A 16,170-nucleotide genomic window follows, 5' to 3' on the forward strand; every position below is an offset into this window, starting at 1 on the left:
CCTAATAGCTAGCTGGTGGGGGGGAGTCTTTTATGGTGTATTTGTTTGTATATATGTGCATACATGCTTATTTTTGTGTTTACCTCTATCTTTTTGGAAACATTGGCATCTATCTAAATTTTAGCCTTCAAGAGGGCTACTGGCATCTGGGGCAAGAAACACTGAGGAAAATGGCGTCGGCTGATGCCTTTATACCCGAAGACCAACAGAGATGACGTCGGGTGAAGTGCGACATCAGCCGAAGCCGGACCCGGACTTTGGAATCTGGCCGACTGAAGGGCTGCCTGACGACAGGACAACCCAGTTGTTATGACTGCAGATGGTATCCAGTTCGGACATCTACATTTATGGTAGGTACAAAACTGTACTGTCTTCCTCCTATTCTTGTAGGTCTGTTATGACCAGAGGTAGCCTCTACTTTTTGTATTAACTTGCAAACTTGATCTGAGGCAACAGGGAGCAGAGCATTGTGGGTAGGATATTGGCTCGACAGTGTTTGGCTGATGCAAGGTTGGTATAAGGCCGGCTCGGTTCCGAGGCCGAACCTATAACCCATCAGTAATGAATGAGCGAAGATCAACAACACAGATGGAACGTTATGGTAAGACATAACTTCTTTTTTCTCATCCTGAAATGAGATAAGCTTGTCTTTACTAGCTTGAGAGTTGGAGCATCAGCCTAACAGAACTGTGGTTTCCCTGAATTGTAAATTAAGTTTTTCAGATGCGGTTAGAGGCTTGCTGCTGCTTAAAAAACTGTGAATCAGTTGGTTGTGCTGACTTGACTTTTTTTCCCTCCTAAAGCTTCTTCAGCGACTGCTGGATGACCGAAAGGCTACAGTTGAGATCATTAAAGCAGAAGGGGAGAGAATAGCGCACACTGCAGAACCGGCAGATAAGGAGAAAATCAACAAGCAGTTGCTGAGCCTCACTGAACGCTGGGATGCACTTCTTGGCAAAGCAGCTGCCAGGTAGTACCACTGATGGTCTTTTTTTAGAGAGAGATTCATACACATAGTTTTCAGCAGATGTAGTCATGAGGCCAGTGAATTGCTTACATGCGCTTAGTTGGTACTGTTGAAATGTTGTATAGTCCAAGGTTGTTTTCGCATATTCCAACTGTGTTCATTTTGTTGTGATATCAACTCTTCTGTACTATCCTATCTCTGATACTGTTTGACATTCTCCCCAGTCAGAGATCCCTTTAGAAAAAGATACAACTGATATACAAGTGCTTGCTGTTAGCTGACCCTTGGAAAATCCCCTTTTTGTGGGCAGTTACTATCTGTTGCATTGTCACACCTCCCACCTCTACAAAAATATATCTCTGCACGTCTGGCACATGTGTAGTTCTATATCCTTATTTTTTGTCTTTCAGGTCTGCCACTCATTTTGGGGATGGATCAGATGTTTTTTTTTGGGGGGGGGGCTTGGTCCATTCTTCCAGACATGGCTCATTTGGTACATCATTGTAAAGTGTAGATGCCCCTGAATGCAGGAGCTACAGAATGCAAGAACTATACTAACAAGAGGTCTTTAAGGAAAACGTTCCAACTATAATCCGCTGCAAAGGGCCCTGTCTGACTGTTCATAGGTTATAGGTTCATAGGTTTATACTAGGCTATCTGCCCAAGGGCATTTATAAGCCTAGCCCATAGTTATGTGGCTTTCGCCACACCTTTAGTTTGAATAAAACTATGCCTATTATTTTGCTGTGCCTCTGTCAAGCAGTGACACTGAAGTAATCCCTGGGGTATATCTGCGATCTCCCATCCATTGGTCAAGATACCTCTTGAACAAGGCCAGCGAGGTGCTCTGCCTCACATGTACCGGGATTTTGTTCCACAGCATAGGGAGTCTCTGGGTGATGAATTTGTCCCTCCAGCACGTTCTATTAATAACCGTGTCAAGGTTTAAGTCTCCCACCCTTGTGGTTCTGAGGGATCTAGATTTTTTGAGGTGAAGCATATTCATCAAATCTGGGTTTGACATGGCCTTATATGTCAGGCACAGGTCACCTCTGAGCAAGCGGTATGAGACTGAATAGAGCTGGAGTTCTTTCAGTCGGGCAGCATAAGACATATTTTGAGACCCTTTATCCTTTTGGTGAGGAACTTTTGGGGCCTTTCCAGCTGCTGCAGGTGTCGGGTCAGATACATTCCGAATGGGGCATTGTACTCAATCATAGGTCTAATGAGTGATGAGTACAGGGGGACGATGACCTCCCTTGATCTAGATGTGAATCCCTTCATGATCAGGTGGGCAATGTAGAAGGTTTTCCTAACTACTTTAGCAACATGAGTGTCAAGCGAAGGCTACTGTCAACCTGGGTCCCCAGATCCCTGATGACTTCTTCTGTGCTCAGTGGATTGCCACCTATATGGTAGCTAGGGGTAACCTTGTTTTTCCCGAAGGGTATGACTGTGCATTTCTTGGCGTTTAACTTTAGGCCATGGCTCTGGCACCAGTTATCCATTTCTGTGAGGCCCTTCTGAAGGATATCGGTGTCAGATGCGTTTTCGACTATGGCGCCCAGTTTGCAGTCATCTGCAAACTTTGTCAGCCATAACCCTCCTGTGTTTGCTTGTACTTCAGAAAAGTAGTTGCCGAACAAGAGTGGACTCAGGACTGAGCCCTGTGGGACACCACTTGTGACAGGCTTTGAGTCTGACATGGCTCCAGCAACTCTGACCCTGTGGGTTCTGTCACTTAGCCAGTTTGCAACCCATCTTGTGATGTATGGGTTTACATTCAAGCTGATGAGTTTTTCGATGATACCTGAGTGGGGTATTGTGTCGAAGGCCTTTGCCAGGTCGAGGTAGGCTGTATGGACTGCCATTCCCTCATCAATGGCCTTGGTGACTGTCTTGAAAAAGTCAACCAAGTTTAAAAGGCATGATCTGCCTTTGACAAAGCCAAACTGGGTTGGATCCAAAGTCTGCAATTTCCCTATGTCTTTATTTATGAGTTCCATTATGATCCTCTCCATGGCTTTGCAGATAAGGCTTGTCAAGCTAATGGGACAGTAATTACCAGGGTCGGTGGAGGCACCGCCCTTGTGAAGTGGGACCACAGTCGCCGTGCGCCACTCCTTGGGTACGTATCCTGAGGTGAGGCTAAGATTAAACAGCTGTCCTAACTGCGGGTTTAATTCCTCATTGAGTTCGTGGAGCACACAGCCGGGGACACCATCCGGTCCCATGGATGCTGTGTTTTTTGCCTTGGAGAGGGCAGTTCTCACCTGGGCGTTGGGAGATGTTTGGGGGGCTACAATCCTCTGGTATAGATATCTCTCCTTTTGGGGGAGTTTGCACTGAACCTGTCAGCCAGTATGTTGGCAATGTGTGTAGGTTCAGTAATCTTCATATCATTTTGAACTAATTCTGAGCATAACTGGGAGTTTCCTCCTAGGTTTCTAACATAGCTAAAGAAGGCCTTATGATTGTCTTTTGAGTCCTTGGCGATTTTTCTCTCAAAATTTGCCTTGGATGATTTTATGAGAGCTCTTAGTTTTTTACTTATAATGATCAAAGGTGTCTTACCTTTCAAGGATTTTGCTCTATCTTGTAGTAGCTTCCTCCTTTTGTTGCAGAGCTTGTTTATGGCTGGGGTCCACCAGACTGGACGCTTGCCTTTGGTACAGGGAGTCTTAGTTTTGTTTGGGATTGCCTGATCCATGCAGTCCTGTAGGTGCTGGTAGAAGGCATTTGTAAGTGATTCAGCGGTTTGAGTAATGTTTACCACTGGCTCAGAGGCCTTAAAGGAGACCACGCTAGTTTTTAGAAGTGTGAAGTCGGCTTTTGAGAAGTTTTTCACTGTGGTCTTTTTTATTTCAGGTGGGGGCGGGATGAGGACCTCTTTATGATCGGATCTCACCAGTGAGGGGTATACTTCCGGTGTTGAACATCGTGATCCCATGTTCGTGATGATGAGATCAAGTATGTTTTCTCCTCTTGTGGGGATGGTGACTAGTTGTTCCATGGCATTTGAGTTTATGAACTCCAGGAACCTTTGGGCTAGAGTGTTTGGACTTGAGTAGTGTTCCCAGTCTATATTAGGGTAGTTGAAATCACCTAGTATGATGGTGTTTGGAGATACATTTATCCCCTCCAATGTTTTCAGGAAGGATATGTGAGGTTCCTGACTTTGAAAGGGTGGCCTGTAACATGCTACAAATTGCAGAGCAGTCTTGCCTATGGTTAATTGCACCTGGATGGTCTCCGATGCATCGTGCGTTGCCACCAACCTTGAGGTGTGGGTGTCCTTTATGAATATGGACACCCCCCTCCTTTCTTGGTGTTGTCCGGATTTTGGGGCCGGAACGCATGATATGAGGTAAAACCTGATAGTGCTGGGGTGCTCTCAGGAGTCTTGAACCAGGTTTCTGTCACAGCACAGACATCGATGTTCTCCATACTGAGAAGGGCCTTGAGTGCGTGCATCTTGAGATTGAGACTTCTGGCATTGAGCAGCATTACCCTTAGTTTTTTCCTTTTTTGTGTTCTAGGGTGGTAGGTTTAGAATTTGAGCCTTGCCTGAAAAAGGCACTATGGGGGTGGCAAGAGCCTTTGCCAATATCCGGAAGCCTAGGGGTGACAGGTGCAAGCCGTCCCTTGCGAAGCAGCGTGGCTTGTCCAGCATGTCATCCCAGGCAGACAGACATTGGATCCCCTTTGAATGACACCAGAATTTAAGCCAATTATTAAAGCTGATCATCTTATCACTGTATTGTGGCATCATTCTAGGTGAAGGTAGGATACTGCTCAAGGTCAGGGTCATACCTGCTTGGGCTACATAATCAGAGAGCTCCTCAATATCTCTTTTCATGTAGTCCAAGGAGGTATGTCTCAGGTCGTTGACACCAGCGTGGACAATGACTGAGTCGTACTTGTACCTGCTGTTGAGAGACCTGAGTGCTTGCGTTATGTGGTGGATTCTAGCGCCCGACAGGCAGCTTACTGTGACCTTCTCCTTACTCAGTATGGTGAGCGGGACGTCAGTGTGTCTGACTATGGAGTCACCTATGACAAGTATGTTTGGTGTTGTATTTGGCCTTAAGGGCAGTGACTGCTTTGCACACTGATTTTGTTGTTTATGTGTTGTTTGTGTGGTGTATTGAGTTTGCAGTTGCTTGGGTGTCTGCTTTGGAGGCCTCTGCTGTTTAGGTAAATTTTTACTCAGAGCCTCCGTGTATGTCTTAGTGTGTTTATGTGTTTGATTCAGTGGTGTGGTCGAGTTATGTGAGACTGGTATTGTGGTGTGTGTAGTTGCCTTCTCCTCCTGCCTGGTCTTGCCAGTCCTGAGTTGAGAGAGCTCAGCCTCCAGTCTGGATAAATAGCTGCATCTCTCACAAGTGTTAGTGTTACGTGGGAGGAGGAGAGGGTTGTCCGTGTACATGAGGCAATTGTAACATTGTCTCAGAATTCCCAGATTCACCAACTGGGCAGGAGAGGACGCCAGCATCTGACCCTTCGACATGCTAGAAAGAATTATGAGGTGGTGTGAGACAGAAAAGTAGTGGGCTTAGCAGGGAAGTGGGCACTCCTGGGGGGTTTTGCTAGTGAGAGATTTGTATAATATAGGAGTGCTTGACCTGCAAAGAGAATGCTTATAAGACAAGGGATATGCTTATAAGACAAGTGCTGAGCTTTTTGAGAAGAAAAAGCTATTTGGAACAAGTGCTGCACTTTTTAGTGAAGGTGTAAACTGTTTAGGTTCTGTGGTGAATGCTCACATGCTTATGTGGACACAAAAACATGTTATGCAGTTTTGGCATATCAAAGTTGTCATCTACCCAGAAATTATGGAAGTAAGCCAGAATTTCTTTTCTTTTGCAGCTTAAATGTGTTTTCCTTTGTTTCCATCGTTTCTTTTTACTTAATATGCACAGTTTGGTTTTTCATCTTTGCTTTCACCATCAAGATCTTTGCAGTAACTGAGACCTGGTTCAAGGCTCCAGAGAGCACCTCTGCAGTACCAGGCTACAACTCTTACCGCACTTTTCGGCCACCAAACCAGGACCGAAACACTAAAGGTGAAGGAGTGTCCATATTCACCAAGGATATTCACAACACCAGGCTAATTGCCCAACACAATGTGTCTGAAATTCTCCAGGTGCAACTAACACTAGGTACGACTGCAGTCCAAATTGTAGCTTGCTACAGATCCCCCACCATGCCCAAAGATTCTCACTACACCTTTCTAAACATACTGGAAAATATTAAGATACAATCAAACACCCTAATACTGGGTGATTTCAACTACCCTGCCATTAACTGGGAAAACTGCTCGCGTACCAACACCTTTGCCGAACGGTTCTTGGAATTCATAAATTCCAATGCCCTGGATCAACTAATCCTTAGTCCCACCAGGGGCTCCAGTATCCTAGACCTGGTCATTACCAACATGGGAAATCAATGCTCCACACCTATAGTCACCCCCTCGTTGGTCAGGTCTGACCATAAGCTAATCACCTTTGACATCCATATCCCACCCTCACCCCCCATTAATGAAACCTCCATAAAAAAACTTCTCCAAAGCCAACTTCATGCTACTCAAGTCAGAAGTGAAGAACTTCATGACACCCATGCAGACGGGAACTGAAAGATGTTAAGTTGTCAATCTCGCCTTCATTCTTGCTGGATGGGTTCGGAGCCGATCCTCGGCTCCGACTCGGCACTTGCTTAGCTTGAGAACTCCTTTTACCAGCTCGAGGCAACCCTATATCCCATGATGCAAGGCGGGACTACCTCTGATCTCGTTTGCCGCTTTGCGAAGAGGTCTCTTTTTTGCCAGCTCAGGTAAGTTTGAATTTTTCAAACAGTTAGGGTTTTATATCTCCCTTGTTCCTTCTTTATAGTGTGTAGAGTTTCTACATCCCACCCTATTTCCCCATATAGTTAAAAAAAAAAAACACCCACTAAAACTGGGTCTAGTAAACCTAAGTCACCTAGGGTTCAGGCTACAGCTTCTAAGCCTTCTCCGGTGGCTCCGACTCCTTCGGAGTCGAGATCAGCTCCGGCCGGAGCCGATCCTTCTTCTTCTGAGGTGGTAGTGTCGGTTCCGATCGGTTCCGACACTCAATCTGCTGTTGCCTTGTCGGCTCCGGCTGGAGCCGACGTATTATCCAGTATCGGAGCCGAGAAGCCTTCGGCTCCATCTGGAACCCAGAGGACGTCGGCTCCGATGGCTTCGTCCAAGAAGAGATCTCGGTCCCCTTCTTTGGAGTCTATCCACTCAGCTCCGGGGTCTCCTCTTTTGTCGGAGCGGAGTCATTGGAGCCGATCTTCGAGATCTTCCAGGCTGTCTGACCACGATTTAGAGAGGGTGGTAAGCAGGCTGTTGAAGTCACAGGCACTAGCCCAAATGCTCCATAGCCCGTCTCAGCAGACTTCGGCTATTGCTTTACCCCTTGAACTTCCTCCTCCGACTCCCCTCCAGAGTTCGGAGCCGGAGCTTCTCGGGACAGCGACCATGTCGGCGCCGGAGCCGATACATCCCCTTTTGGCTCCGTCGTCTTCGGCTCCGATCTCTTCCATGAGACCTTCCTTGGAGGGATCCGGTCGTCGAGTTTCCCTTGTCGGCTCCGAGGGGGCTAGTGGCATCGGACCCTTGTCCGACCCCGCTCTCCCTCTTGGGGCTTCGGCTTTGGTAAGCTCGGCACCGACATCGGCCTCGGAGCCTTCCCTCTCAGTGGAGCCGGGAATTCCTATTTCCTCGAACGGAATATTCCGGTCTCCGGGAGGAGCGTTTGAGGTGAGGAGGAGTGGCCGGGCACCTGAGCCAGGTCAACGGTCCAGCCCTTTAGCTCCTCCCTCTTGGTGCCTGTGGGCGCCTCTTGCCAGCCTCTTGCTCTCAGGCCCAGGGATCCATCGCCCCAGGTTTCCCCATTGGGAATAACTTCCTCTTCCGAGGTTTCTCCTGATCCTGCAGGGGAACCCCCTCGGAAGAGGACGTGTAAGAGGAAACACACAGACTCCCCTGAGTCTACAACATCTGATACCGACTTAGATGAGTCGGAGGGTTCCCCACGGTCCCCCTCTGAGGATGTCTCCTTTTCAGACATCCTTGAGCTCCTCAAACAGAGGGGGAATTGGCCCTCCATTGACCCCTCCGAGGATGAGTCGGTATACCTGGAGGCTTTTGGATCCCGACCCTCCAACTCCTGGGTGTCTCCGCCTTTCGACCCACTTATGCAGCTAGTGGCTCGGAAGGCGTGGGCAGCTCCAGATTCTGTGGAACCGGTCCCCAGGAGACTATCCAAATTTATTACGGCCCCTTCAGACAAACAGTTTCTTTCTAAGGGTGTCTCTGTGGATGCTATCGTGGTGGCGGCGGCCACCAAGAAGGAACTTGCGGATCCTTCAGTACCTGTTCATCCTCCTAACAAATATTCTAGGACCATGGACAGGTATGGAAAGCGGATGTTTTCTTCAGCGACCTTTGCTATGCGTTCGCTGAACTACCTTTGTCACTTCACCAGGCTTCAAAGAGATATTCTCAAGGAACTGGGTGAAGTGGTCCAGGATCCTTCTGCTGCTGGGGCTCAAGAAAAGATTGCCTCACAGCTAGCAATCCTGAATTCCTTAACCAACTCCTCCATGCGGCTCATATCCTATGCAGCCGATGGAGCGAGCAGAGCCGCAGGCACAGGAGTGGCTCTTAGACGTCAAGCCTGGATGCGGCTTTGTAATTTTGCGGACCCCTTTAAGTCGTCCTTCACCAATACCCCCTTTGACGGTTCGGCTTTGTTCGGACCTCAGGTGAAGGAAACCTTGACCAGGTGTGAGCAGGATGGCAAAACTCTTTCTGCCATTGGAGTCCATTTTTCCACTCCTTCTAGACCCTATCCCAAGGGTCAGAAAGGGGGGAAGATGTGGTTCCGCAAAGCCCAAGGAGCAGCCGACACACGTGGTCAGTTTACCCCAGAGGCAGAGGGGTAACAATAAACGCCGCCCTAGGGGCAGAGGGGGTCCTCAGAACCAGGGCAACAGGGAGTCTCTTCCTGAGAAGCCCTTTCAGCATCCCTGAGGTGTTGCCCGACTGTCCACCCTTGGAGGCAGTCGGGGGAAGGATTTCACTGTACCCAGTAGCCTAGCGTTCCCTTTCACAAGATTTGTGGGTACAGTCGATCATATCCGAGGGTTACAAAATCCCCTTTGAAAGGTATCCCATACCTCACCAATCCCTTCCAGACATCTCACCCGGTCAAAGGGATTTGGCAGAACAGGAGGTTACAAAGCTCCTAGAAAAAAGAGCCGTCCAGACTGTTCCGGCAGACCAATTAGGATCTGGCGTCTACTCGAGGTTCTTTTTGGTCCCCAAAAGGACGGGAGATTGGAGACCAATATTAGACCTAAGCAATCTAAACAGATTTGTCAAGAAGGCAAGATTCCGGATGGTCACGCTTCAGTCCATTCTGCCCTTTCTGGGCAAGGACAACTGGATGTGCTCTGTAGACCTTCAGGACGCGTACTATCACATAAAGATTCACAGGCGCTCCAGGAGGTGTCTCCGCTTTCGGCTAGAGACCAGTCATTATCAATTCAGAGCCCTGCCCTTTGGCCTCACGTCAGCCCCCAGAGTGTTTACCAAATGCATGGCAGTGGTCACAGCTCACCTGAGACGTCAAGGATTCCAGGTGTTTCCTTATTTGGACGACTGGCTCCTCTCCGCCTCCACCAGGCATCAGCTTCTTCAGACCAGAGACTACACTCTGCAGCTTTGCAAAAGTTTGGGAATTTCAGTGAATTTCGAAAAATCTTTTCTGCAGCCTTGCCAATCTATCACCTTTATAGGCGCAGAATTAAACACCGTCAAGTTGTTAGCCAGACTAACAGATCAGAGAATTCTGGACATCCAAAAATACGTTCGGATTTTATTGCAGAGCAGCAAAGTCAAAGCCAGATTGATACTGTAAGTTCTAGGTCTTATGGCGGCGGCCATTGTTCTTCTACCACTGGCTCGCTTCCACATGCATCTTCTGCAGTGGATGTTATTCACTCAGTGGTCGTTCCACAGTCTTCCGATGAGACACGAAATCTTAGTCACACAATCGTGCAGGACTCATCTGAACTGGTGGATATCTTCCCCTCTTCTTCATCAGGGCCGACCATTTGTTCCCCCTCCTCCGGTTGCCACAGTCACTACGGATGCCTCTCTGATCGGGTGGGGGGGGCATTATCAGGGCAGGATGGTCCACGGGACGTGGCAACCCATAGAATACCATCTGCACATAAATGTCCTGGAGATGAGAGCGGTGCTTTTAACGTTGCAAGCCCTCAACGACTTTCTTCCCGCGGGGACTATTGCAGTACAAACGGACAATATGTCCGTGGTCTGGTACATCAACAAGCAGGGCGGGATCAGGTCCTATCCATTGTGTCGAGAAGCTCTCAGACTTTGGCAATGGGCAATCTCCTCTCATCGGTTTCTGATAGCAACGCACATCCCCGGCAGGTCCAACCTCTTGGCGGACAGGCTGAGCAGAGCCATTCTCATGCCTCACGAGTGGTCTCTCAATCAATCTATAGTGGATCAGATTTTTCTGAAGTGGGGCACACCTTGTTGCGATCTTTTTGCTACACCCCAAAACAACAAGTGCCCCGATTTCTTCACCCTCTTTCCCCTACCAGGCCAACCCCTGAGAGACTCTCTAACCCAGGATTGGCCCCGGGGACTTCTGTACGCTTTTCCTCCCTTTCCCTTGATTCCACAAGTCATTCAGAAAGCCACCGTCTTGAGGGCCAAGTTGATTCTCATTGCCCCTTACTGGCCTCGACAAATTTGGTTTCCGACCCTGCATCGTCATCTCCTGGTGCAGCCTTGGCATCTGGACCCAGTTCCGGATCTTTTGATCCACCAATCGGGTCAACAGCACCGGGCCATTCATTCTCTCAACCTCACTGCTTGGTTGCTCCACTTCCTTCCCTAGCCAGGCTTCCTATGATCTGTGATCCTGTCAGAGATATCTTAGTAGCTTCTTTGAAGTCGTCCACCAGAACTGTTTATGCTAGCAAGTGGCGACGTTTTTCCCTTTGGGCAAACTCCAGGCACATTGATCCCTTTACTGCACCTGTTCATTCTGTTTTAGATTTCCTAGCTGAAGTCTTTCAGTCAGGATCTTCTTCTTCAACAGTCAAAGTTCAACTGGCGGCTATTTCCAAATATCATGTTGGCTTTCAAGATCATAACATTATGTCACATAGACTATGCAAAGCTTTTCTGAGAGGAGTTTTTCTCCTGAAGCCGCCAATAAAACATCCTCCCCCACAATGGGATCTGAATTTAATGTTAGCATCCTTGATTTTACCACCCTTCGAACCGTCTGCTTCATGTTCCTTGAAGTTATTGACCTGGAAAACTATATTCTTACTGGCTGTCACTTCAGCAAGAAGGGTTTCCGAGATTCAAGCTCTCTGCATCCGTTCTCCTTACTTGGTTTTTCACAAGGACAGGGTATCCTTGAGAACAAATCCGTCCTTTCTCCCCAAAGTTGTTTCTCAAACTAATATTAATCAATCCATCGATCTACCAGTCTTTTTCCCAAATTATTCTGACAGAGCTGAACAAAAGCTTCATTTTTTGGATGTCCATTGTCAGCTCAGGTACTATTTGCATAGAACTAAACAATTCTGGAAATCAGACCAATTATTTGTCTCCTATGCAGAAAACAGGAAAGGTCTCCCAGTATCTAAAGTGACCTTATCCAGATGGTTGTCTTCCACCATTTCTTACGTGTATTCGCTCAGAGGCAAGCAACTACCTTCTAAACCGAAAGCACACTCAACCAGGAGTCTATCCACTTCTACAGCTTTTCAGGATAGGCTACCCATTGATACCATTTGTGCAGCAGCTACTTGGGCTACTCCTCATACCTTTGTCTCTCATTACAAATTAGATTTGGCCTCCAGAGACAGGGCCAGTTTTGGTTCCACAGTTCTCAAGAGTCTGTTCCATTGAGCCACCCGGGACACAGGTGCTAGGGACGCGGTCCCATCCAGCAAGAATGAAGGCGAGATTGACAACTTAACATTTAGAAGTTATGTACCTACCATAACGTTCCATGTTAGTTGTCTTCTCTCGCCTTCTTTCTTGCGTCCCTCCCTCCTTCCCCCTGGCCTGGACAGATCTTGAAGAGTTTCCTCCTCTCAGGTTGTTCCATCCTGAGTCTTCAATAGAAGAGTCTATTGTTATGAACTTGTTTTTCCTAGTCCTACTAGGTTAGTCCTTAGCAGGGTATTTTAGCTACTAAACGAGATCTGAGGTAGTCCCGCCTTGCATCATGGGATATAGGGTTGCCTCGAGCTGGTAAAAGGAGTTCTCAAGCTAAGCAAGTGCCAAATCGGAGCCGAGGATCGGCTCCGAACACATCCAGCAAGAAAGAAGGCGAGAGAAGACAACTAACATGGAACGTTATGGTAGGTACACAACTTCTAATTCAACTGCTGAATCCTACACTAAGGCACTGTACAAGCACATCTACTCGTGCATGAATTGTGCCATCCCAAATAGAACCAAGATGCTCTCCTCCAAAAAAAGGAAGCCAATCTGGTGGTCCCTTGCCATAAACAAACTTTACAACAAAAGGAAGAAACTGTTGCAGAAAAGAGGACAGTCCCAGGATGCAAAAAACTCCCTTACCAGCCTCAGTAAGAAGCTGAGATCCCTCTTAAAATCCTCCAAAGCTAGTTACGAAAATAAAATTGCCAAAGATTCCAAAGACAACCAGAAGGCATTCTATAGCTATGTCAAGAATCTAAATGGCAATGCTCAAATCTGCTCTGAGCTACAACAGAATGACATTACATATACTGATCCCAAGGATATTGCCAGTATCCTGGCAGATTGATTCAGTACAAACTTCACCCCCCCCTCACCCCCTAAATGGCCCATGTCAATACCGAAAGATTGCCAAATTCCGGTATTCACGGCCACACAGGTAAAAAACGCACTCTTCAAAGCTAAGAATACAGCATCCATGAGACCAGACGACATCCCAGGCTGTGTACTACATGAACTACAAAATGAACTGGCACCTCACCTAAGTGTCATGTTTAATCATAGCCTCACCTCAGGCTTCATGCCCACTGAGTGGCACACAGCTACAGTTATCCCACTCCACAAGAGGGGATCCACCTTGGATCCTGGGAACTACCGCCCCATCAGTTTGACAAGCCTGATCTGCAAGGCCATGGAACGTTGGAACGTATTATCATGGAACTTTTAAACAGACACTGGCAACCTTCAAACATTGGACCCCACGCAGTTTGAGTTTGTGAAGTGCCGATCTTGTCTCCTGAACCTGATTAACTTCTTCAAATCAGTCTCCAGAGCCATGGACGAGGGTAAGCTGGTGCACACAGCCTATCTGGACCTCGCCAAGGCCTTTGACACCATCCCCCACTCTGGAATCATAGATAAACTTACTAAGCTGGACATTAATCCCTACGTCACTCGATGGGTTGCCAACTCCCTTACTGACAGAAGCCACACTGTAAAAGTAGCCAACTCCAAATCCAGCTCCAGACAAGTGACAAGTGGAGTACCTCAGGGTTCAGTCCTGGGACCGCTCTTGTTTGGCATTTACTTCTGTGAAGCACAGGCCAACACTAAGAGACTCCGGCTAACAAAGTTCGCAGATGACTGCAAACTGGGAGCCATTATTGAATCCCGAAATGATGTGGATATTCTACAAAAGGGCCTTACAGAAACAGATGCTTGGTGCCAGAGCTATGGGCTCAAGCTCAGTGCCAAGAAATGTATAGATGATGTTATGTGTTCCTATCTCGCCTACATTCTGTACTGATGGGTTTGGAGCCGATCCTCGGCTCCGACTCGGCACGCTATACTATAGAGCGAAGTCTCTAATTGGCTGAGCTATCTTACATCCCAGGATGCACCACCACTACTTCCCCAGATCTCGTTTGCTGCTTGACAGCAATAGACGTGGTCTCGACTTGGCTGGGCTAAGTACTCTTTACTGACTAATTTCTGTCAGTATTTTGCTAATTTTTCAACCAAAAGCTTTTTTAACAGCTACTAAACGCTTTTTAAGGAGTTTGTGTGAGTTTGAAGTTTGTGTGGAATTTGTTGTTAGCGTTAGGTTCCCGCTTAAATCAGGGATTTCCTTGCGCTCTATTTCAAGCATTTTTTGTCACAAAATTTTGTTTCTGGTATTTGTTCCTATTAAACGTCAAGGTTCCGTTTTAATTAGAGGGGCCTTGCCCTCGCGCTCTGAGCTGTGTTACAGTTTTAGCCTATCCTGTTTAAATTAGAGGGATTTGGTATCTCTGTGTGGTAGTGTTTCTGATTTTTGGTTGTGTATATTTGTAGTGATGTCGAAGGAACGTAGGCCTTCGGGGTTTAAAAAAATGTAGCAAGTGTGGGTACAAGATGTCAATCACAGATGATCACTCCCTATGTGTGTATTGCTTAGGCCCTAACCACCTTCAAGAGTCGTGCAGTGTATGCCACGCTTTTTCTTCTCGTGTCCTCCAAGAGAGGATAAACAAATTGATATTGAAGGGGCTTATCTCCCCTTCTTTTGAGGAGGCTTTATCTTCTTTCCCCTCTCCTTCCAGGAAGAAGAAGTCTTCGGCTCCGACCAGTCCGTCGGAGCCGACAGCAAAGAAATCAAGGCAGGCTTCTTCGTCGGCTCCACAGACTTCGGAGCCGAGGTCGGAACGGTCTGCCTCGATGCCTCCAGCCTCGACTCCTCTGTCTTCGGAGCCGAGCATCGAGAGGCGGGTCACCTTCTCCGGCTCCATTGGTTTCGGAGCCGAGAAAGGTCGCTCGCTCAGACTCTTCTACCTCGGTGCCGAAGTCCCCGTCGGCTCCGAGGGAAATTACTGTGTTGTTGGAATCTCCCTCGGCGCCGATATTACTTGAGACTATTCGGAGCCGGTCCCCTAATTTGTCGGAACCGGCGGAGAAGTCAACTCGGGCCCGATCGGTCTCTTCTCGGTCCTCGAGGATGTCCAATTCGGATATAGACAGGGTGCTTTAAAGGCTGTTCCAGTCTGCAGTTTTCCAAAAGTTAGTCTCTGCTCCAGCCCAGTCGGCTCCGGAGCTGATTGTCCACCCTGTTGTATTGGTTCCTCCTCCAACAGCCTCGGCACTGTTGGAGTCGGTGCTGGTGGATCCAGTGGAGGTTCTCGGGTCGGCCCCGACCCTTACTCCAACCCCGACCTTCGTGTCGGAGTTCGGTACATGGACCTCCTCGGTCGGCTTCGGGGGTGACGCTTCGGGTCCGATGCTTTCGGTTCCGAGCCTCCCTCTCGGTGCGTCGGCTGCAGGAGTGCCGTCTACTGTTGTGGCCTCGGGGGTCAGACCTTCCCAGGACTTGGGGGGGGGGGGTCCGGCCTTCAGGGCCATGAGGAGAGCTTTGGCCAAATCTTCCTTGGCTACCTCCACCATCTCTCCGGCACCTTCCCTTGGCACGGAGACTTGTTCCTTTGTTGTCCCCCTGTCTCAAGACAGCGGAGGCCTGGGGCCTGAGGTCACCCCATTGGGGATTCCTCCCTTCCTGGGGGTCCTTCCGAGGCTTCTTCGGAGGAACCTCCCGGGAAGAGACAGTGTAAGAGGAAGCACATTGACTCGCCTGATGAGTCCCTCACCTCGGACACCGACCTCAATGATGCAGAGGGGTCCCCCAAGTCGTCCTCGGATGATGTCTCCTTTGTGGACATCTTAGAAATCCTCAAGCAACGAGGCGACTGGCAGTCCAAACTCCCTTCCGCTGAGGAGTCGGTATTCCTCAAGGCCTTCGGGGCTCAGCCTTCCGCCTCCTGGGTGTCTCCGCCCTTCGATGAGCTCCTGGATTTGATCTCTCGAAGGGCGTGGGAGCACCCGGATTCTGTGGAACCGGTGCCAGCTCGCCCGAATAAATTTCTGTCAGCCCCCCCAGGAAAGGAATTCTTATCTAAAGGTGTGGCCGTAGATGCCCTGGTGGTGGCATCTGCTACCCAGCAAGATGTGGCAGAGGCTTCGACGTCCTTCCACCGTCCTAATAGAGAATCCAGGAGTATGGATCGGTACGGGAAGCGCACCCTTACTTCAGCAGCCTTTACCTTAAGGTCTCTGAATTACCTTATGCACTTCACCAGACTTCAGAGGGATCTGGTCAAGGAACTTTCAGATACCCTCTCTGGTAACCTACCTGAGCAGTTGG

At 48.4% G+C, this 16,170-nt stretch overlaps 1 protein-coding gene across 1 annotated transcript in view; it reads left to right on the forward strand.

Annotated features, from left to right (window-relative positions):
- Positions 1–16,170, forward strand: part of LOC122792184 (microtubule-actin cross-linking factor 1-like) — a gene marked incomplete in the record, with an annotated part of 3,579,694 nt that overhangs the window by 2,652,219 nt on the left and 911,305 nt on the right. The window contains 1 exon segment of the mRNA XM_044059907.1: positions 804–970. Coding sequence (XP_043915842.1) covers positions 804–970 — 167 coding nt within the window.

The sequence above is a fragment of the Protopterus annectens genome, chromosome 1.part2 (assembly GCF_019279795.1).
Source record: "Protopterus annectens isolate FY-2018-M chromosome 1.part2, PAN1.0, whole genome shotgun sequence".
Lineage (NCBI taxonomy): Eukaryota > Metazoa > Chordata > Ceratodontiformes > Protopteridae > Protopterus > Protopterus annectens.